Source organism: Oncorhynchus masou, chromosome 29 (genome assembly GCF_036934945.1).
Source record: "Oncorhynchus masou masou isolate Uvic2021 chromosome 29, UVic_Omas_1.1, whole genome shotgun sequence".
In the NCBI taxonomy this organism is placed as follows: domain Eukaryota; kingdom Metazoa; phylum Chordata; class Actinopteri; order Salmoniformes; family Salmonidae; genus Oncorhynchus; species Oncorhynchus masou.
The window spans coordinates 25,577,387-25,601,270 of record NC_088240.1 but is presented as its reverse complement, the minus strand read 5'-3'; the positions used below and the strand labels follow the sequence as shown (position 1 = coordinate 25,601,270).

The 23,884-nt window shown below is 42.1% G+C and overlaps 1 protein-coding gene across 1 annotated transcript in view; it reads left to right on the top strand.

The window, feature by feature from the left end:
• Positions 1 to 23,884, top strand: part of LOC135519262 (integrin alpha-4-like) — a 37,098-nt gene that overhangs the window by 5,616 nt on the left and 7,598 nt on the right. Inside the window, exons 4-16 of the mRNA XM_064944397.1 lie at positions 2,093 to 2,222; positions 2,480 to 2,547; positions 3,450 to 3,579; positions 4,026 to 4,111; positions 4,979 to 5,041; positions 5,311 to 5,448; positions 6,623 to 6,731; positions 7,920 to 8,014; positions 8,646 to 8,736; positions 9,832 to 9,877; positions 10,257 to 10,411; positions 14,156 to 14,310; positions 23,139 to 23,288. Coding sequence (XP_064800469.1) covers positions 2,093 to 2,222; positions 2,480 to 2,547; positions 3,450 to 3,579; positions 4,026 to 4,111; positions 4,979 to 5,041; positions 5,311 to 5,448; positions 6,623 to 6,731; positions 7,920 to 8,014; positions 8,646 to 8,736; positions 9,832 to 9,877; positions 10,257 to 10,411; positions 14,156 to 14,310; positions 23,139 to 23,288 — 1,416 coding nt within the window. The remainder of the gene's footprint in view (positions 1 to 2,092; positions 2,223 to 2,479; positions 2,548 to 3,449; positions 3,580 to 4,025; positions 4,112 to 4,978; positions 5,042 to 5,310; positions 5,449 to 6,622; positions 6,732 to 7,919; positions 8,015 to 8,645; positions 8,737 to 9,831; positions 9,878 to 10,256; positions 10,412 to 14,155; positions 14,311 to 23,138; positions 23,289 to 23,884) is intronic.

The window sequence follows — 23,884 nt, the reverse complement described above, 5'->3', positions numbered from 1 at the left end:
TCTCCTACACACAGATGCTTTCAGGAAAAACTGCGCATTTGGTATGTAACTGAGAGTCTCCTCATTGAAAACATCAGAAGCTCTTCAAAGGTAAATGATTTTATTTATTTGGTTATCTGGTTTTTGTGAAAATGTTGCGTGCTAAATGCTACTCAAAATGCTATGCTAGCTTTGCATACTCTTACACAAATTAGTCAATTTCTATGGTTCAAAAGCATATTTTGAAAATCTGAGATGACAGTGTTGTTAAGAAAAGGCTAAGCTTGAGAGCAGACGCATTATTTTCATTTTATTTGCGATTTTCAGAAATCGTTAACGTTGCGTTATGCTAATGAGCCTGAGGCTTTAGTCACGATCCCGGATCCGGGATGGGGAGTTCCAAGAGGTTTTAACAGATGTGCATTATTGAAAGTTAATTTGTGGAATTTCTTTCCTTCTTAATACGTTTGAGCCAATTAGTTGTGTTGTGACAAGGTAGTGGTGGTATACAGAAGACAGCCCTATTTGGTAAAAAACCAAGTCCATATTACGGCAAGAACAGCTCAAAAAAACTAAGAGAATAAATAGTCCATTATTACTTTGACATTTTCTTCAAGTGCAGTCACAAAAAATATCAAGCGCTATGATGAAACTGGCTCTCATGAGGACTGCCTGTCTTACTTATGCTACAGAGTTCATTAGAGTTATCAGCCTCAGAAATTGTAGCACGAATAAATGCTTCAGAGAGTTCAAGTAACAGACACATCTCAACATCAACTGTTTGTAGGAGACTGTGTGCATGGTCGATTGGTGCAAAGAAACCACTACTAAAGGACACCAATTATAACAAGAGACTTGCTTGGACCAAGAAACATGAGCAATGGACATGAGACCGGTGAAAATCTGTCCTTTGGTCTGATGAGTCCAAATGTGAGATTTTTGGTTCCAACCGCTGTGTCTTTGTGAGACGCAGAGTTGGTGAATGGATGATCTCTACGTATGTGGTTCCCACCATGAAGCATGGAGGAGGAAGTGTGATGGTGTGGTGACACTGTCAGTGATTTATTTAGAATTCAAGGCATACTTATCCAGCGTGACTACCACAGCATTCTGCAGCGATACGCAATTCCATCTGGTTTGTGCATAGTGGGACTATCATTTGTTTTTTCAACAGGACAATGACCCAACACACCTCCAGGCTGTGTAAGGGCTAGTTGACCAAAAAGGAGAGTGATGTAGTGCTGCATGATGACCACAATCAGCCGATCTCAACCCAATTGAGATGATTTGGGATGAGCTGGACCGCAGAGTGAAGGAAATGCAGCCAACAAGTGCTCAGCATATGTGGGAACTCCCTCCAGACTGTTGGAAAAGCATTCCAGGTGAAGCTGGTTGAGGGAGGCAAAGGCAAAGGGTGGCTACTTTGAAGAATCTAAAATATATTTTGATTTGTTTAACACTTTTTTGGTTACTACATGATTCCATATGTGTTATTTCATGGTGTTGATGTGTTTACTATTATTCTACAATGTAGAAAATAGTAAAACATTATGAAAAATCCTTGAAAGAATAGATGTGTTCTAACTTTTGACTGATACTGTATTTTCTCATGCCGTTTTTAAATTTTTTATGTTTCTTTTTTGAAAATACTCATATTAATGGACCAAAGTGCTAAAAAATCTCAGAATTGATAGCTAGGTGAAAACATTTTTATTTCATTTACATTACATTTAAGTCATTTAGCAGACGCTCTTATCCAGAGCGACTTACAAATTGGTGAATTCACCTTCTGCCTGCAGTGCCTGGTCTTAATCAAGAAACAAGACTTGCATCCTTTGCAACCCTACCAGACATATCAAATGATCCCATATTACACTGATGTTCCTATTTTGAAGACCCACATCATTGACATATTTTGTGTTTAGCCTATAACCTGTTGTCATTTAACGTTATTTTGTAAACTAGCTGCTGCGCAGTGCTCTCATTATGTCACTTGTTAGAATAAACACAAATGTACATATTTTGTGTGTAGACTATTCCATTGTTGTTACATTCCTCCTCTCAAATAGTTCCATTTCCTCCAACAACATCTGTGTTGCTTCTCCTTCCACAGGCATGTGGGCATCGTTGGAAGAATGTGTTCTATTCCAGGAAAGAAAACCAGAACAAGCTGCCTCATGGTGTCTGTTACAGATACGAGGCTGACCTCAAACAGTCTCAACCACTCATCCCATGCTACAAAGGTACACTGTTTAGCATTTACAGGATATCTGATTCTTATTCATTAATGCATTTAACAGAACAGAAAAATGGAAATGTGGGTTATAAATCACATAAATCAGTCAATAACCGAGGCCGAGTATCCATATGTTTTTGTTTTCGCCATGTCTAACTCCAAGGCCACACCTGTAAGCAACCTGCACTCAGTTTGAGAGCTTGTTGACAGTAAGCTTGCTTTGTTGGCCAAAATGAAAATGCATCTGTGCCACTCTTTCTCTAGATCACCAACGGAAGTTTGGTGAGGACTATGGATCATGCCAAGCAGGGATATCCAACTTTCTGACTGAGGTATCAGTTCCTCTACATATTCTATTTAAACCTATATTTAATGTATATGCTAGTAATGCACGTGTTCACATACACATGTACATGTACACATACACAAGTCACAAACTTGAAATGCACACAACCCATGTGTCACGGTTTTCTTGTGGTGAAGGTGAGTCGGACCAAAATGCGGCATGGTGATTTAGATACATCTTTAATGATGATGAAACAAGATCAATACAAAAACAATAAACGTAACTTGAAAACCGAAACAGCCGAAACTGGTGCTAACTAAAACAGACACATGAACAAGGAAAAATCACCCACAAAACCCAACACCAAACAGGCTACCTAAATATGGTTCCCAATCAGAGACAATGACTAACACCTGCCTCTGATTGAGAACCATATCAGGCCAAACACAGAAACAGACAAACTAGACACACAACATAGAATGCCCACTCAGATCACACCCTGACCAAACAAAACATAAAAACATACAAAGCAAACTATGGTCAGGGTGTGACACCATGAAACTAGGAACATTCCCAGAACATTAGTTAAGATTCTCTTTAAGTTCTAGTATTTTTTCTCTAAAATTAAGATGATAACATCCCAAAATAATTCAAACATTCTTCAGAAAATGATTTAAATGAAATATTGGGATGTTTTCCTAACATTCACTAAAATGTTGTGCACAACATCTGAAACAACCACCACAGGACATTCCCCAAATGTTCTCATTAGGTTTCCAGGTAATGTAATAACACAATAGTTTTTGTGTTATGAGAACAAACATTTGCCACAACGTAAAGAAGGTTCTGCGAACTTTCACAGAACCAATTTTGGTTTACTGGGAAATCACAAACATAAAACAAAAACTGAACAACACTCTGATGTATGTGTTGTGTTATTTTTTTCAGGACTTGATAATTATGGGAGCCCCAGGGACATCGTACTGGACTGGATCTGTCCTGGTCTACAACACCTCCAGCAGGGTCCTGTCTGCCTATGTGGATGACAGCAGCACTGTCCTCTATGGCAGTTACCTGGGTATGTTAATTATAATATGGTTGGAGACGATCAGAAAGACTTGTCTGGTTGTCACATGTCTCATAAAGACACTCAGTTGTTTTTGAGTTGGTGAAGTGTAATGTAAGGGAATACAGAGAGGAAGCATGCTTTTGTCTGTGTGTGTGTGTGCGTGTGGGAGGGGGGGGGGGGTTGCTCATTATTTGCTCAATTGTAGTTACTGCAAATCATCATGCCAGTTACATCTGGCTCGTTTCTCTTATCTCTTATATCAACCAGTGCCATCTGGTTCTGCAGTACCTGTTCAGTTGGGTATTCTAAAGATGTACTAAGGTTTACAAATGTTTTATCAAGGTTATACTAATGTTGCACTGACATTGTATTTACGTTGTGATACGTTTCCATTGCCGGGCTACTCTTGTAGTCTGATTCTTTGGTTATATTGTGATCCTTCTTTTCCTCACCAGGCTACTCGGTTGGGGCCGGCCACTTCCTCCACCCTGACTCCACAGAGATTGTAGGCGGTGCGCCCCAGCACGGGCAGACTGGTAAGGTAAGAGTTCATTTCATTCCTGTTTTTTCTTTCACCCCCATCATAACCCTATCAACCCACCACCCGCCTGTAGAAAGAAGCACAGAACCAACACTTATATGTGGCTTGCTTCTTCTTACCTGACAAGCTAAAGGCGGTAAGTACAATACCGTGTGTGTTTGAATCACTAACCAGGGTGATGCTAAATATATGATGCATTGGGCATTCCTCATGTTACTGGTCAAATGTATGTGCTATTGAAAAATACATGTGGGTTTTGCTCTGGTTGCCCTGTTGTAGGAGAACTTTCCTGCAATGCAGGACATTTTAAACTTGTTGGAAGGCTTTTATTTAGATATGCTTTAAGGATCTTGTCGTCAATACATTCTATTTACATTTAACTCATTTAGCAGACACAGACTATGTCCCAAAGGGCACTCTTTTGCCTATTAAGTGCACTAGTTTTGACAAGGGCCCATAAGGTAATGTAAATTTATCTCTCTGCAGAAAGTGGGGAATAATTTTGTTTTGTGGCAATTCTGTGCACATTTTATGGATGAATATTTTATTTTTTGAAGACTGTAAAAGTTGCTAGTTCTTAATGGCCTCACCAAATACATGTCCCACAGGAATGTCAAGATGACAGATGGGAGATATTTTTTCAGTAGAAAGCAATCAGATTAATGCATTGTTGGTTAATGGCTTTTAAGTAAGCATTTCACTGTAAGGTCTGTATTTGGTGCATGTGACAAATAAAATGTGATTTGATTTGAGATCATGTCTGTATGGGTATTGTGATATAATCTAAGTAGTTTATGCATTTTTCCATTCATCTGTAGTTAGCTTTAAGTTTTGATGTGACCAGGTCGTTTCTGTTCTCTTCTCCAGGCCTACCTATTCAGAGCTGAAGAAAACATGCTGAAGATAATCAGTGAAGTCAAGGGCAGCAAGGTGGGAATTAGTAGCCAGATATCTTTACGGCCAGGTTCCCTGACACAGATTAAGCCTAGTCCTGTACTAAGAATCTCCATTGAGCATGCTCTTTAGTCTAGGACTGGGTATAAGCTTTGTCTGGGAAACCGGAAATTAATGTCTTGATTTTGATGCAGAACTCGATCATACCTCCTCACTGCAAAATCACTTTGTGACAACTGCTGGCTTCATAAATAAATTTGATTGATTTGATCGACTGTCTTGTAACCTGTTTTCCTATACTGTAGCTCGGCTCGTATTTTGGTGCCAGTGTGTGTGCTGTGGACCTGAATGGAGATGGCCTGTCTGATCTACTGGTAGGATCTCCCATGTACAGCACCGTGAGAGAGGAAGGACAAGTCCATGTCTATATAAACCAAGGAGCCGTAAGTACTGGGATCTTTCCCAATCCGTTTTTCCTTCAATTCAATACAACTTTATATTTGTCCCCTCAGGGGCAATTAAGATAGGCTTGTCACTTACAAGTATCATAATCAACACCCTCCATATAAAAAATACAGTATACGACAGACAACCTTGATTTCCCTGATTCCTCTTCTTGCCTTCTCAAAACTCATTGGAGGAGAAGGTCAGGAGGGAGGGACATTGGATTTTCTCTTCCAATGTGGCTTGAGAAGGAGGTGAGGAGTGAGGATGTGACGATTCGAGGAAAAACGAATTGAGTGAGATACAACCTTTCTTTCACCACTATTGTAAAAATAACTTATTGTGCAGTTATTGTGTGTCTAGCTGAGAGTTTTTCAAATAGCCTTGGATCTAATGTAATTTGATGGTCCATTACCTATTGAAATTTTACTCTAAACTTTGTGAAGCTGTTATATGGAACACTGTCCCTGAAGATACAGTATTTGTTAAAACAGAACAACATCAATAGAGACTTCCTTCCTCACATCACATCTCACACACATACTGTTATCTTCACAACTTAACTCTGTAGTTCTTAAATATGATAGTAGTTAAGCATCTCATACAATACTGGCGTTGTGTACTGTTATAACAAAAACCTTTCAAAACCAATGATGGTATCACTTAACATTAAGTTGCTATTATACCTATGTAGTAACATCTAGACTAACTATTCAGCTTTCAGAACAAAGAGATAACTTTATAGAAATGAATATGCTCGAGTAAAGAGATTTTTATTTTATTGCCATTTCCTATAAAGAGAAGAGGCTGGAGTTACTATATTACTGTACTCTCTTATACACTGGCAGATGATATAAAACAACACAGCATGATGATAGCAGGACCTGAGGACTGTTTCTATGACTGATGAGTTTGTATTACGGAACGCTAAACCAGCAGATATCTGCTACATTTATAGTGTACTACTAAGGACCAGGCAACTCTGCATGACATGAGTAACTTTATGTAATTACCAACCTAATGACTACAATTATATGGAGCTTAGCTAGCTACTTCCCCCACATATCTCCATCAGCAAATGAACGTTATTTTCTTCCCGGATCAACTTTACAAGCCATTACCCTGGGCAGAGGCGAGAAGGAATATTAAGACTGTAAATGAATGTGTTTTAAGGCTAATATGAAGGAAGCAGAGTTTCAGTTGGTGGGAAGCAACTCGTATGCTGCCAGATTTGGGGAGACCATAACTGATCTGGGAGATATTGATGATGATGGCTTTGCTGGTGAGTGCTATGCTTATTTTTTTCCAAAGATATAAACCAATTCTTACCATATCTTTAAAGTTATAATGATTTGTCACAGTACAGCAAAACTTTGATGACAAAATCAGCTACCCTAGCGAATGTGCCAATGTTCTGCATAGTTTTTGGTATAAAAAAAAGAAGAAAAACAAAGTGAAATTGAACTTGGTGATATATTCCAAGTAGGTACTGTCCCAATTGTTGCACAATAAAATATCTGCATATTTCAGTTGAATGCAATGTAGCCTGATCCACCATCTGGACCACTGCGCTCTCATTTAGTTTCAATGTAAGCTCGCAAGATCAGGATGGTTGATCAAGGCTATGAGCAATTGGCAGCTCTAAAATGAACAGAAAGTGAGCTATGCCAGGGAGGAACTGCACTAAAGTCTGTGGTGATATTGGGTAACTGGGTACGAAGATACACACCATAAACCAGCCCCACTCAACACAGAGGCAATACCACCAACTAACCACATCCCCAACAGCTGATCACAGGGCCCCAGCACACTTCTAACTGCCACTTACACCAGCCTAACTGCCAGTTCCTCAACACACACACACACAAACACACACACACACACACACACACACACACACACACACACACACACACACACACACACACACACACACACACACACACACACACACACACACACACAGCCACAGCCACAGCCACAGCCACAGCCACAGCCACAGCCACAGCCACACCCACACCAGGGTTGGGGTCAATTCCATTTAAATTGACGTACTCTAGAATTCCAATTCTCTTCAATGCTTTTCAATAAGGAAAATCTGGAATTGGAATTTGGTTTACTTTCTGAATTGGGGCGGCAGGTAGCCTAGTGGTTAGAACGTTGGACTAGTAAACGAAAGGTTTCAAGATTAAATCCCCGAGCTGACAAGGTAAAAATCTGTCGCTCTACCCTTGAACAAGGCAGTTAACCCACTGTTCCCAGGCCGTCATTGAAAATAAGAATTTGTTCTTAACTGACTTGCCTAGTTAAATAAAGGTTAGAAAAAAGAGCACCCTAATTCCTATATAGTGCACTAATTAACTACATTACCCTACGGGCCCTGATCAAAAGTAGTGCACAAAATAGGGAATGTCGTGCCATTTGGGACGCATCCTAAGTTAACCACTGACTGACTGTAAATGTGTTCCAGATGTGGCAGTGGGAGCTCCGCAGGAAGAAGAGCTGCGTGGGGCTATATATATCTACAATGGGAGGAAAACAGGGATCTCTCAGACCTTCTCTCAAGTATGTATTCAGCTATGGCTATGTCCCTTCCAGCTGCTTTTTGTCCACAGACTTCCGGGACAGGAGATTACTGGAAGGAAAGAAGGGAGTGAAGGGAAGAGGGGTCAGGGTGTCCCTCCTCTGACCAACGATCAGGGACAATAGATTGAAGGGAGGGAGGGAGATAGGACGTGAGGATCGAAGGTGCCTTTATTTCTCTCTTTGCTCTCAGACAGTCGGAAGAGTGTTCCTGACTGTGAATTGCTACGATTTCCTTAAACTGTTTGGTCTCCTGCTTTTCTCTGTCTGAGCATGTGAGACAGTTTACATGAAGCAGTAACATTTAAATTAGCTTTTAGTTATGGAATACCATAGATATAAATCAATGTATATGTGAATAAATGTATCTCAATGTGGAATACAACCTCTTGGAGAAAATGTAGTTACTGTATATCCAAATACAGATCAATTACCTTACTTGAATCTCAAAGCTCTGTACTAGAAAAAAAGCTGAAATGTGTACTATACAGCTTACATCTGGTAGTCATAGACAGCTCTGTTGGTTTGGGAGACAAAATGAAGAGTATGAAGTGTGTAAAGTACAGAGGGTTAAACTGTAAGAATAATCAAGCTGTTGTTGTTCCATCATCAGAGGATCACTGGCTCTGTTCTGGGTAATGAGTTAAAGATGTTCGGCCAGTCTGTGTCAGGAGGCATCGATGTTGATGAAAACGGTTACCAAGGTAACTATCCCTTTCTTGACTGTCAACCTTGACTGTCAACCTTTCCCTCCAGCACAATGTTTGAGTCTGTCTCGGTTTCTCTACTGCTGACTCGAACAGAACACACGGAAATGTCCTGTTATTATGTCACACATGCTGTGCCTTAAATTAGTAAGATCGTCAAAACATGGCAGTGGTGGGAACAGAACTGAGAACTGAGGACAGGGGACGGGAAAATATGTGTGCACGTGTGCGTGTGTGTGTGTGTGCGTGTGTGTGTGTGTGTGTGTGTGTGTGTGTGTGTGTATGTGTTGGCTGCTACCCAGGGAAAACCAAATTGGGCAGTGGGAATATCCTGGGGTTTAAATTAGGGTCACTACTGATGGTTGTCTGCTTACTCTCTGCTTCTCATCTTCGCATCTTCCACTAGTGATACACTGTGAACTAAACAGGATATACGGTAGACTGACAGAGAGAGAGATGTAGACAGTTAGTCATCTCTTAGCTAGTCATCTCTTAGAACTGGTACATTGTAAAGTATTGTGTACTGTCTGTCAATAAAACATTTCCTTCGTTTTTTTCATGTGTTATTTGTTTTAATTGTTGTTTTATAGATTGATTTGTAACGCAAGTGTTAAATACTTACCTAAAAACAAAACGCATCAGTTTATTGCCACACTGTAAAATAAATCCTGTTGTTTTTATGGTAACTTACTGGCAGACAGTTAGTTACATGTAAGTTACTGTAGGAAAAAAGTACAGTATGTTACAATAACTTCCAAAGGAACATTGGTTTAACAGTACATTGCTGTAAAGTTTAAAGGAGTTTTGATTACATTACAGTAAACTGTGTGAATACATTTTGTCTGCAGGCTGATGTGGATTGAATGAACAAACGAATGACCGAATGACTGACTGAATGAACAAATGAATGAATGAACAAATGAATGAATTAAAAACATTCCACTGATGTCTTATGAGTGGTTCTAAACTGAGTAACAAACTGGTTTAGAGCTTTAACAAGTCTAGAGAGCCTTGCAGTCAGATAGGCCTATAGCAGGAAATTGCATGTTCAAGATAACGACATCTATCTATCTGCATCTCCCTAAACTACAGATGTAGCAGTAGGGGCCTTCCTCTCAGACTCAGCTGTTGTTCTGAGGTAAGAACTGTGTTACATATCACATTACATCCACTAGATAACTAATCTCTGAAACTAGAATTACTGCATTCATGTCAGAGATGTCGGGTAGAGGTTAAGCTTTCAATGAACATTGGTGAACATTTTATCTTACATTTCATTATTTTACTTTCTGAATATTACCTCAGTGAAAGTGGCTTGGCCCATGTATTTGACCTGTATAGTTCCCTGGCCATTTTTACCGTTTGTAATACCTTTTGGTTTGTAGATTTGTTTGTCTTCTGGCCCATATACTGTAGCTCCCATATTCTAATGCAAATGTACAATTGTATTTGTTTTGACACAGAGTGTCGATGTGTTGTTTTCATGTTGTTGACATGTTGTCGTCTCCCTGTGCCAGGACTCGTCCAGTAATAGTGGTAGAAGCCTTCATGCCCCTGCCTGTCAGTGTGGACCGCTATGTAGCGCTGTGTTCTGACAACGGTCTTCCTGCTGTCTGTATCAATGCTACAGTCTGCTTCAGGGTCCATGCTCGACACTTCACCTCTTCAATAGGTGAGCAGACCCTCTACCCGTGCCCCTGGCTCCCTCATAGCCCTGCACTGTGAAAACAACCTGTCTGTTTGCATTGTGTTAATCATTACATTAGTGAAGGTTATGTGTGCAGGGGAACTTACAAACAAAAGACAGTTTTGGTTCTGGTGTGTGTACTTAATAGTAGAGGTCGACCGATTATGATTTTTCAACACCGATACCGATTATTGGAGGACCAAAAGGGCCGATATCGATTAATCAGCCGATTTGTATTTATTTATTTGGAATAATGACAATTACAACAATACTGAATGAACACGTATTTTAACTTAATATAATACATCAATAAAATCGATTTAGCCTCAAGTAAATAATGAAACATGTTCAATTTGGTTTAAATAATGCAAAAAAAGTGTTGGAGAAGAAAGTAAAAGTGCAATATGTGCTATGTAAGAAAGCTAATATTTCAGTTCCTTGCTCAGAACATGAGAACATATGAAAGCTGGTGGTTCATTTTAACATGAGTCTTCAATATTCCCAGGTAAGAAGTTTTAGGTTGTAGTTATTATAGGAATTATAGGACTATTTCCCTCCATACCATTTTTATTTCATTAACCTTTGTCTATCGGATGTTCTTATAGGCACTTTAGTATTGCCAGTGTAACAGTATAGCTTCCGTCCCTCTCCTCGTCCCTCCCTGGGCTCGAAACAGCAACACAACGACAACAGCCACCATCGAAGCAGTGTTACCCATGCAGAGCAAGGGGAACAACTACTAGAAGGCTCAGAGCGAGTGACGTTTGAAATGCTATTAGAGCACACAACTAGCTAGCCATTTCAGTTCGGTTACACCAGCCTCATCTCAGGAGTTGACAGGCTTGAAGTCATAAAACAGTGCAATGCTTGACGCACAACGAAGAGCTGCTGGCAAAATGCACGAAAGTGCTGTTTGAATGAATGTTTACGGGCCTGCTTCTGCCTACCACCGCTCAGTCAGATACTTAGATACTTGTATGCTTGTATGCTGAGTCAAATTATATGCAACACAGGACATGCTAGATAATATCTAGTAATATCACCAACCATGTGTAGTTAACTAGTGATTATGATTGATTGTTTTTTATAAGATAAGTTTAATGCTAGCTAGCAACTTACCTTGGCTTACTGCATTCGCGTAACAGGCAGTCTCCTTGTTGAGTGCAACGAGAGAGAGGCAGGTCGTTATTGCGTTGGACTCGTTAACTGTAAGGTTGCAAGATTGGATCCCCCGAGCTGACAAGGTGAAAATCTGTCTTTCTGCCCCTGAAAGAGGCAGTTAACCCACCGTTCCTAGGCTGTCATTGAAAATAAGAATGTGTTCTTAACTGATTTGCCTAGTTAAATAAAGGTATAAAAAATATATATAAAAATATATATATAATTAAATCGGCAAATCGGCGCCCAAAAATACCAATTTCCGATTGTTATGAAAACTTGAAATCGGCCCTAATTAATCGGCAATTCCGATTAATCGGTCGACCTCTACTTAATATTGACCAAAAACGAATTTTTCAAACATGCTATAGTAATGTGAGCATTCCTATACTACTAGTGTGTATGTGGAAAATGGTATAATGCACGAAGTCTAGTATAGGAAATAGTTATGAAAGCCCCTGACCTGGACTAGTTGACAGAAAACACTGTTGTGTCGGAGACAGACTTTTTCCTTATCACTGTCAGTCCTTCCATCTTATCACTAGTCCCTGAGGCGTGGGGCAGTTGGTTAGTTTGTTAACCCTGCCTTATCAAGGGTTATCTCTGCAGAGCATTCCTGTGGTGAAAGTGTCTGTTAGAGCCTGTAAGGCTCTGGCACAGCCCTGTCCTGATAGATACAATGATGTTGTCCATCTAGGGTACCAGGTTTTTAACTGCCTACATTATCTTTTTGGTGGGATTTTAAATGGTGAGTTACAGAAAGGATTTAAGTTATTCAAAGTTATCTGGTATCGCTGTGAAACATCACTGGTCCTTTGATGGTAAATGAAAATGTGTCTTGCGAAATAAAAAATATTAAAAATATGTTTTCTCCATCTATAGTACATTTATGATTAGGGCTGGGGCTGGGGTTGTGTTTGGGGCTGAGAAAGAGTCTGGGTCTGGGGCTGAGGCTGGAGCTAGGCCTTGGGCTGGTAGTAAGGCTGGGTTGCAGGCTGGGGTTGAGGCTGGGCTGGGATTGATGCTGTGGCAGAGCCTGGGGTTGTGGCTGGGTCTGCGGTTAAGGTTGGAGCTGGGGCTGAGCCTGGGGTTGAGGCTGGAGTTGAGGTTGTGGCTGGGTCTGCGGTTGAGGTTGGGTCTGGGGCTGAGCCTGGGGTTGAGGCTGGAGTTGAGGCTGGGGCTGAGACTGGGGTTGTGATTGGATCTAGGGTTGAGACTTGGACCTAGGTCTGTATGTCTGGGTCTGGGACTGGAGTTGAGGCTGGAGTTGAGGCTTGGTCTAGGTCTGTATGTCTGGGTCTGGGGTTGAGGGCGGGGTTTGAGGCTTGGATCTAGATCTGAATGTCTGGTTCTGGGACTGGGGTTAAGGCTGGGGTTGAGGCTTGGTCTGTATGTCTGGGTCTGGGGTTGAGGCCTGGATCTAGGCCTTGGGCTGGTAGTAAGGCTGGGTTGCAGGCTGGGGTTGAGGCTGGGAGCCTGGGCTGGGATTGATGCTGTGGCAGAGCCTGGGGTTGTGGCTGGGTCTGCGGTTAAGGTTGGAGCTGGGGCTGAGCCTGGGGTTGAGGCTGGAGTTGAGGTTGTGGCTGGGTCTGCGGTTGAGGTTGGGTCTGGGGCTGAGCCTGGGGTTGAGGCTGGAGTTGAGGCTGGGGCTGAGACTGGGGTTGTGATTGGATCTAGGGTTGAGACTTGGACCTAGGTCTGTATGTCTGGGTCTGGGACTGGAGTTGAGGCTGGAGTTGAGGCTTGGTCTAGGTCTGTATGTCTGGGTCTGGGGTTGAGGGCGGGGTTTGAGGCTTGGATCTAGATCTGTATGTCTTGTTCTGGGACTGGGGTTAAGGCTGGGGTTGAGGCTTGGTCTAGGTCTGTATGTCTGGGTCTGGGGTTGAGGCCTGGATCTAGGTCTGTATGTCTGGGTCTGAGACTGGGGTTGAGGCTTGGTCTAGGTCTGTATGTCTGGGATTGAGGCTGGGTCTAAGTCTGTATGTCTGGGGTTGATACTGGGTCTGGGATTGAGGCTGGGTCTATGTCTGTATGTCTGGGGTTGAGCCTGGGTCTAGGTATGTATGTCTGGGGTTGAGGTTGGGGCTAGGGTTGAGGCTGGGTCTATGTCTGTATGTCTGGGATTGAGGCTGGGTCTAAGTCTGTATGTCTGGGGGTTGAGGCTGGGTTTAGGTCTGTATGTCTGGGATTGAGACTGGGTCTAGGTCTGTATGTCTGGGATTGAGACTGGGTCTAGGTCTGTATGTCTGGGATTGAGACTGGGTCTAGGTCTGTATGTCTGGGATTGAGACTGGGCCTAGGTCTGTATGTCTGGGATTGAGACTGGGTTTAGGTCTGTATGTCTGGGATTGAGAATGGGTTTAGGTCTGTATGTCTGGGATTGAGACTGGGTCTAGGTCTGTATGTCTGGGGGTTGAGGCTGGGTTTATGTCTGTATGTCTGGGGCCCTGGTTCATGTCAACTCTGGGTGCTCTCTGAAACAAAATATTGTTACCTCAATGTTTCCTTCTCTCACCCTCCTTTCCCTTCTCTCCCTCCCGCTCTCCACCTCTCACTCACTCTCACCCATAGTGCTCCAGTATAATCTGACAGCAGACACGCAGCACAAGGAGTCCTTCCCCTCACGTTTCCATTTCCACGGAAACGGGACGTCCAACACTACAACAGGGCGGGTCAAGACCAGACATGACCACCTGACCTGCGTCCCCCACCAGGCCTTCATAAGGGTGAGTAAGAGTTCAGGGGTAATGGGTCGGATGTGAGGGTCAGCAGCTGTAACCACTGAGAACTGTTGTCAGGTATGCGATGGCTTCAGGTAAGTTTAGAACCCCAGCCCAGACACTATAATCACTAACCCAGAGTCAGTTATTGTAAGACCCTATGTGTGGCCTCAAGTCGGTTTAGGCTGTGGTGTCAATTATTAAAATATCAGCATGCTACTGCCAGGCATCAAAGAACTGACTTCAGGTCAGGTCAGCATGCTTTTTTTGTATTTTTTGTATTTTTATTAACCCCCTCTTTGGAAGACAAATATATTTTAGTTTTTATACTGCTTTTCTGCTACATACCCTGTATACATACATTATTACATTTTAAATACACATGTTACATATACATTTTAAATACACATGTTACATATACATTTTAAATACACATTTTACATACTTTTATATAAAGCAGTCAAATAACAATAAAATAATAACACATTACCAAACATAAGCTCTATAATTCCAACCCTCACCCACCTATCACCATCGACCACCCCTCAGCCACTCTCAACCCTCACCCACCTATCACCATCGACCACCCCTCAGCCACTCTCAACCCTCACCCACCTATCACCATCGACCACCCCTCAGCCACTCTCAACCCTCACCCACCTATCACCATCGACCACCCCTCAGCCACTCTCAGCCTTCACCCACCTATCACCATCGACCACCCCTCAGCCACTCTCAACCCTCACCCACCTATCACCATCGACCACCCCTCAGCCACTCTCAGCCCATTCCACCTATCACCATCGACCACCCCTCAGCCACTCTCAGCCTATCCCACCTATCACCATCGACCACCCCTCAGCCACTCTCAACCCTCACCCACCTATCACCATCGACCACCCCTCAGCCACTCTCAGCCCATCCCACCTATCACCATCGACCACCCCTCAGCCACTCTCAGCCCATCCCACCTATCACCATCGACCACCCCTCAGCCACTCTCAACCTTCACCCACCGATCACCATCGACCACCCCTCAGTCACTCACAGCCCATACCCACCGATCACCATCGACCACCCCTCAGTCACTCTCAGCCCATCACACCTATCACCATCGACCACCCCTCAGCCACTCTCAGCCCATCCCACCTATCACCATCGACCACCCCTCAGCCACTCTCAGCCCATCCCACCTATCACCATCGACCACCCCTCAGCCACTCTCAGCCCATCCCACCTATCACCATCGACCACCCCTCAGCCACTCTCAGCCCATCCCACCTATCACCATCGACCACCCCTCAGCCACTCTCAGCCCATCCCACCTATCACCATCGACCACCCCTCAGCCACTCTCAGCCCATCCCACCTATCACCATCGACCACCCCTCAGCCACTCTCAGCCCATCCCACCTATCACCATCGACCACCCCTCAGCCACTCTCAGCCCATCCCACCTATCACCATCGACCACCCCTCAGCCACTCTCAGCCCATCCCACCTATCACCATCGACCACCCCTCAGCCACTCTCAGCCCATCCCACCTATCACCATCGACCACCCCTCAGCCACTCTCAGCCCATCCCACCTATCACCATCGACCACCCCTCAGCCACTCTCAGCCCATCCCACCTATCACCATCGACCACCCCTCAGCCACTCTCAGCCCATCCCACCTATCACCATCGACCACCCCTCAGCCACTCTCAGCCCATCCCACCTATCACCATCAACCACCCTTGTTTGGTTTCCATGTGCCATATTTTTTAATTGTGCTGTGATGTTTTACAATATTGTTTTACCTTTCTAATCGTATAGTATCCACAGATTGTGAGCTAAAGATGAAAGCCTTTCCTACTAGTATTATTATATTATTTAGTAACTGACTGTCTTTCCAAATCGCCCAACAATGCTATTTATAAGGTTAATTTTAAGAGCATGTTGTGATTTTTTAACTATTCCTGAACCTGTGACCAGAAACAAGCTACATAAGGGAAATACCAGAATAAATGATCTATTGATTCTGTCTCTTCGCAGCAAAATCTACAGAGCTGAGATTTCTGTATGCCCCATATACATAGCATTCTGTTGGTGGCAAGAATTGTATATAAAAATTTTAATTGGAAGACTCTAAGTGTTGAATGAAGCGTAGTTTTGTGTACCCGTTCATAAACCATGTGTCGTGGAATTGGTACATTAAAAATCTCCTCCCATTTATTTTACAGCCTGTATGGCGCAGCTGGCAACATTTTTGTCCTCAAATGAAACTGGTATATTTTTCTATTTATGCTAGTTCCTTTCAGCCAATTTGTGTCTTTAATATATGGCAGGCAAACAAGTTCCCTACTTCTCCCTTTTCCCCTTGCCTCCTCCATTTTTGTGGTAATGCTGCAATCAGTTGGTTGTAAATTTGGATTGAGCAGATATTCACATATATTTTCGATAGCTGCATATGTGACAACTCCTCCATTTCTATTCATAATATCATTAATAAATATAATACATTGTTTTGCAACTTTTTCCGTAAAGAATGTTTTATTTATTGATCAGTATATTTGAGTTTAACTATAACGTTTGTTGTAATATTTGTTCTATCTTTTCTGGAGGATAAAACAAAAATTGTAAGCAACTTTGTATGGCTTGTTTAAGAAAGGGCGATACTTTAAACAAAATGTACTTTTCAATTTGTCGGAAATAAGAAGTTGTAATCTGTACAAAGGTAAAAAGGCCATTTTTGAACAAAGAATGAGCCTTTCTTAATAATCTACTGGAGAACCATTTTGGGTTTAAATATAATATATTTATGAGTGATGCTTTTTGTGAGAGGTTTAGAGCTTTAATATTTAATAATCTTAGCCCCCCAAACTCATATTCATTATATACAGTGCCTTGCGAAAGTATTCGGCCCCCTTGAACTTTGCGACCTTGTGCCACATTTCAGGCTTCAAACATAAAGATATAAAACTGTATTTTTTTGTGAAGAATCAACAACAAGTGGGACACAATCATGAAGTGGAACGACATTTATTGGATCTTTCAAACTTTTTTAACAAATCAAAAACGGAAAAATTGGGCGTGCAAAATTATTCAGCCCCCTTAAATTAATACTTTGTAGCGCCACCTTTTGCTGTGATTACAGCTGTAAGTCGCTTGGGGTATGTCTCTATCAGTTTTGCACATCGAGAGACTGAAATTTTTTCCCATTCCTCCTTGCAAAACAGCTCGAGAGCATTTGTGAACAGCAGTTTTCAGTTCTTTCCACAGATTCTCGATTGGATTCAGGTCTGGACTTTGACTTGGCCATTCTAACACCTGGATATGTTTATTTTTGAACCATTCCATTGTAGATTTTGCTTTATGTTTTGGATCATTGTCTTGTTGGAAGACAAATCTCCATCCCAGTCTCAGGTCTTTTGCAGACTCCATCAGGTTTTCTTCCAGAATGGTCCTGTATTTGGCTCCATCCATCTTCCCATCAATTTTAACCATCTTCCCTGTCCCTGCTGAAGAAAAGCAGGCCCAAACCATGATGCTGCCACCACCATGTTTGACAGTGGGTATGGTGTGTTCAGGGTGATGAGCTGTGTTGCTTTTACGCCAAACATAACGTTTTGCATTGTTGCCAAAAAGTTCAATTTTGGTTTCATCTGACCAGAGCACCTTCTTCCACATGTTTGGTGTGTCTCCCAGGTGGCTTGTGGCAAACTTTAAACAACACTTTTTATGGATATCTTTAAGAAATGGCTTTCTTCTTGCCACTCTTACATAAAGGCCAGATTTGTGCAATATACGACTGATTGTTGTCCTATGGACAGAGTCTCCCACCTCAGCTGTAGATCTCTGCAGTTCATCCAGAGTGATCATGGGCCTCTTGGCTGCATCTCTGATCAGTCTTCTCCTTGTATGAGCTGAAAGTTTAGAGGGACGGCCAGGTCTTGGTAGATTTGCAGTGGTCTGATACTCCTTCCATTTCAATATTATCGCTTGCACAGTGCTCCTTGGGATGTTTAAAGCTTGGGAAATATTTTTGTATCCAAATCCGGCTTTAAACTTCTTCACAACAGTATCTCGGACCTGCCTGGTGTGTTCCTTGTTCTTCATGATGCTCTCTGCGCTTTTAACAGACCTCTGAGACTATCACAGTGCAGGTGCATTTATATGGAGACTTGATTACACACAGGTGGATTGTATTTATCATCATTAGTCATTTAGGTCAACATTGGATCATTCAGAGATCCTCACTGAACTTCTGGAGAGAGTTTGCTGCACTGAAAGTAAAGGGGCTGAATAATTTTGCACTCCGAATTTTTCAGTTTATGATTTGTTAAAAAAGTTTGAAAGATCCAATAAATGTCGTTCCACTTCATGATTGTGTCCCACTTGTTGTTGATTCTTCACAAAAAAATACAGTTTTATATCTTTATGTTTGAAGCCTGAAATGTGGCAAAAGGTCGCAAAGTTCAAGGCGGCCGAATACTTTCGCAAGGCACTGTAAATAAGCACATTTAATTTTGTCTTAGCATTTAATTTAGTCTTAATTTAGCATTCCAAGTCAAATGTAATATTTTTTGCTCATATGATTTATAAAATGAGTCATCTGGAGTAGGCAGTGCCATTAGTAAGTAAGTAAACTGTGATAGGACCAAAGGGTTAATCAATGTGATTTTTCCATAAATAGACAAGTATTTCCCTCTCCATGGTTGCAGAATCGTATGTATTTTTGCTAACTGTCCATTGAAATTGATTGTGGTAAGTTCATTTATATTTTTGGAGATGTGAATACCAAGTATGTCTACTTCACCATCCTCCCATTTTATTTGTAAACTACAGGGGAGTGTAAACACTGTATTTTTTAAAGATCCAATACGTAATATGGCACAGCTGTCATAATTAGGTTTTAATCCATAGGAAAGTGATCAAGGTCTTCAATGAGACTGTGCAGGGACCAGATTGTGGACTTCGGCGTATATCAACACTTGTTTTTATCCCCTGGATTTCTAACCCCTTGATGATCTTTTTGGTATCGCTGTGAAACAGCACTGTCCTTTGATGGTAAACGAAAATGTGTCTTGCGAAATAAAACACAAGTCAATGTTATCCTCATTAAAAATATTATCTCCAATATATCGTCCACCTTCCGGAGACACCTGAAACCCCACCTCTTCAAGGAATACCTAGGATAGGATAAGTAATCCTTCTCACCACCCCCCCCCCCCCCTTAATGATTTAGATGCACTATTGTAAAGTGGCTGTTCCACTGGATGTCAGAAGGTGAATTCACCAATTTGTAAGTCGCTCTGGATAAGAGCGTCTGCTAAATGACTTAAATGTAAATGTAAATGTATGTAAAAAACCTGTCTGATCAGGATGAACAATATCTGGTAAAACCTTTTTTTATTCTATGTGCTTTGCGTTTTGCTAGGACTTCTGGTCAGGGCAGCATGCTACTGATAGAGATCAAAACATTATGAGTCAGTAGAGTCGAGGGACATTGTCTGATGGTCATAGACCTGTTTCACCTTTCAGTCGATGAATCATCGGCTAGTTTGTTATCAGGATGGACCATCATTTGGGTGGCAACTGCGTCAGCAACCAATGACCCATTCAGTTTATGTCTGATAAAGGGGTCTAATAAGGACAGTAGGTGACGTTGGGAAGTCCAGAACAACGTATCACGTTACATGGGAAGAAGCATAGTGAACTGGATAAAAATATAGCGGGACTGGGAGGAAAGGAGAGGAGGGGAGGAGTGGTAAATACTCAAGTGTTTGGAAGAGCCCCTCTGGACTCTCTGTCTCTCTTTCTCTCCTTTCTTTCTCTGGACCCCTCTGGACTCTGTCTCTCTTTCTCTCCTTACTTTCTCTTTCTGCCGCTCCCCTTTGTGTCTTTGTCTCGTGCTTTGTCTCTCTCTCTCCCCGTATATACAGTAAATCTCTCTCTCTCTCTCTCTCTCTCTCTCTCTCTCTCCCCCCGTATATACAGTAAATCTCTCTCTCTCTCTCTCTCTCTCTCTCTCTCCCCATATATACAGTAAATATCTCTCTCCCCATATATACAGTAAATATCTCTCTCTCCCCGTATATACAGTAAATCTCTCTCTCTCTCTCTCTCTCTCTCTCTCTCTCTCTCCCTCCCCGTATATACAGTAAATATATCTCTCTCTCCCCGTATATACAGTTAATATCTCTCTCTCTCCCCGTATATACAGTAAATCTCTCTCTCTCTCCCCGTATATACAGTAAATCTCTCTCTCTCTCTCTCCCCATATATACAGTAAATCTCTCTCTCTCTCCCCATATATACAGTAAATCTCTCTCTCTCTCTCTCTCTCTCTCTCTCTCCCCATATATACAGTAAATATCTCTCTCCCCATATATACAGTAAATATCTCTCTCTCCCCGTATATACAGTAAATCTCTCTCTCTCTCTCTCTCTCTCTCTCTCTCTCCCTCCCCGTATATACAGTAAATATATCTCTCTCTCCCCGTATATACAGTTAATATCTCTCTCTCTCCCCGTATATACAGTAAATCTCTCTCTCTCTCTCTCTCTCTCTCTCTCTCTCTCTCCCTCCCCGTATATACAGTAAATATATCTCTCTCTCCCCATATATACAGTAAATCTCTCTCTCTCTCCCCATATATACAGTAAATCTCTCTCTCTCTCTCTCTCCCCATATATACAGTAAATCTCTCTCTTTCTCCCCATATATACAGTAAATATCTCTCTCTCTCCCCATATATACAGTAAATCTCTCTCTCTCTCTCTCTCTCTCGCCATCTAAGCTAGCTCATGGTTTAACCCTTGTACTTATTAACAGCTAAAGATGGAGTTATTGGAGACCTTAAACTAGACTCATTATCTGTCAGAGGAAATCCCAATGAAGGTGTGACTGTGTGTGTTTGTACATTTGATGTATTTTTTTTAAGTGTGATTAATGGGTAATGGCAGTAATGAATGTTATTAACAGAGGTGACAGTACAGCAGTAAAGGGGACTGGTAGGGGAATGTGAGTGACTGATGTGACATGGGGCTAAATGTCTTTTGGTCGCCCATTTCTGTATCAATCTCTACTCACTCATACTGTATGCACTTTGAAAAAGTTTTAAATACTGTAATTCATATGTACAGTCATGGCCAAAAGTTTGGAAAATTACTCAAATATTAATTTCCACAAAGTTTGCTGCTTCAGTGTCTTTAGATATTTTTGACAGATATTACTATGGAATACTGAAGTATAATTACAAGCATTTCATAAGTGTCGAAGGCTTTCATTGACAATTACATGAAGTTGATGCAAAGAGTCAATATTTCCAGTGTTGACCCATCTTTTTCAAGACCTCTGCAATCCGCCCTGGCATGCTGTCAATTCACTTCTGGGCCACATCCTGATGATGGCAGCCCATTCTTGCATAATCAATGCTTGGAGTTTGTCTGAATTTGTGAGGTTTTGTTTGTCCACCCGCCTCTTGAGGATTGGCCACAAGTTCTCAATGGGATTAAGGTCTGGGGAGTTTCCTGGACATGAACCCAAAATATCTATGTTTTGTTCGAGCCACTAGGATATCACTTTTGCCTTATGGCAAGGTGCTCCATCATGCTGGAAAAGGTGTTGTTTGTCACCAAACTGTTCCTGGATGGGTGGGAGAAGTTGCTCTAGGAAGATGTGTTGGTACCATTCTTTATTCATGGCTGTGTTCTTAGGCAAAATTGTGAGTGAGCCCATTCCCTTGGCTGAGAAGCAACCCCACACATGAATGGTCTCAGGATGCTTTACTTTTGGCATGACACAGGACTGATGGTAGCACTCACCTTGTCTTCTCCGGACAAGCTTTTTCCGGATGCCCCAAACAATCAGAAAGGGGATTCATCAGAGAAAATGACTTTACCCCAGTCCTCAGCAGTCCAATCCCTGTACTTTTTGCAGAAAATCAGTCTGTCCCTGATGTTTTTCCTGGAGAGAAGGGGCTTCTTTGCTGCCCTTTTTGACACTATGCCATCCTCCAAAAGTCTTTGCCTCACTGTGCGTGCAGATGGACTCGCACCTGCCTGCTGCCATTCTAGAGCAAGCTCTGTACTGGTGGTGCCCCGATCACGCAGCTGAATCAACTTTAGGAGACGGTCCTGGCACTTGCTGGGCCTTCTTGGGCGCCCTGAAGCCTTCTTCACAACAATTGAACCGCTCTCCTTGAAGTTCTTGATGATCCGATAAATGGTTGATTTAGGTGCAATCTTACTGGTGGCAATATCCTTGCCTGTGAAGCCCTTTTGGTGCAAAGCCATGATGACGGCACGTGTTTCCTTGCAGGTAATGAAGCGCTGGTTTATAGCTGCTATGTGTGCTCACTGAAAAAATAAGAGAGGATGGAACATAGGAATCATTCAAGCATCTCACTCTTTAGATACCATTCTTTATTTTACAAAGTTATGTATTCAATCATTCAGTCATAGAAACGTATAGCAGTCCTTTTTTGGTATCATAGCATTACAACTTAGTCAGAACACTTTTAGAAACAATTTAGCAAAAGATAAAATAGATATCTTTGTCTTAAATAATTAGGAGATTACTTTGGTGCCCTATCCCTCCTTAAGCTAAAGGCAGGTGTCTGAGCTGGAGGAGAGGCTCTTCGGGACATCTGCAGTGGCCACAAGCCAACTCTTTTAGTGGGACAGACAGCACATGACACTGTAACATTGTGCCAGAGCACAGGCAGACCCCCACAACAACCTACCCCAGAACATCCATTAGCAAGGTCAAGCAAGAAGCTCCCTACTTCTCAATGTTGTAATTAAATTGATCCTTTAATTTTCTCTTTCTCTTTACTGCTTGTAGAAAGATGTCCAAGATATATTCACACCCATCCATTTTGAGGTTTCGTACACTCTCAGAGAGCACACTGTCCATAACGGAGGATCCACTTTCCCTGCTCTGAAACCCATACTGCAGCAGAGAGGGGGGCACGGTAACCTGGTGGCCAATAAGGTGAGTCTCATAGGGCCAGTTTCCCAGACACAGATTAAGGCCTAGATTCAATCAGATCAAACGTTAACCGGCGATAGCGGACACCCGCATAGCTGATGTTTTAGCGGTGTCTCATGTGAAACTGAGTTGGAGCTGTCAAATCGGTGAGCAGATGCAGATCATTGTAACAAAGCCACACCCATCCCACTCGCATTAGAAGTTCAGAATGAGAAAGTGTAGGCTATACAGAAATAATGACACTCAAATTGAAAATCATTAAACAAAATAAATAGGACTCACATTCCGGTGTTCGAATTTGTAAACAAGGCTGCATAAGATTTCTCTTAATTCAAATCCATGCAGCCAATGTAAAAACTATAATTTTGATGTCATGGATAGTCAGTCCTGGTATCCATAGCTCTGTCTATGAATTTGAGAGTGGTTACATTTCTCCGTCTCTCAGAGTTTCAACAAAACCGAGGCGGGGTGTCCGTCTTGTTATTGTTTCAATGAAAGGATTCTAGCTTTAAGAACCATGCTCAATTGAGAATCTACATTAAAAGTGCTCTTTAGCCCAGGTACGAGGCTGTGTCCGGGAAACTAGCTCTACAGTTCTC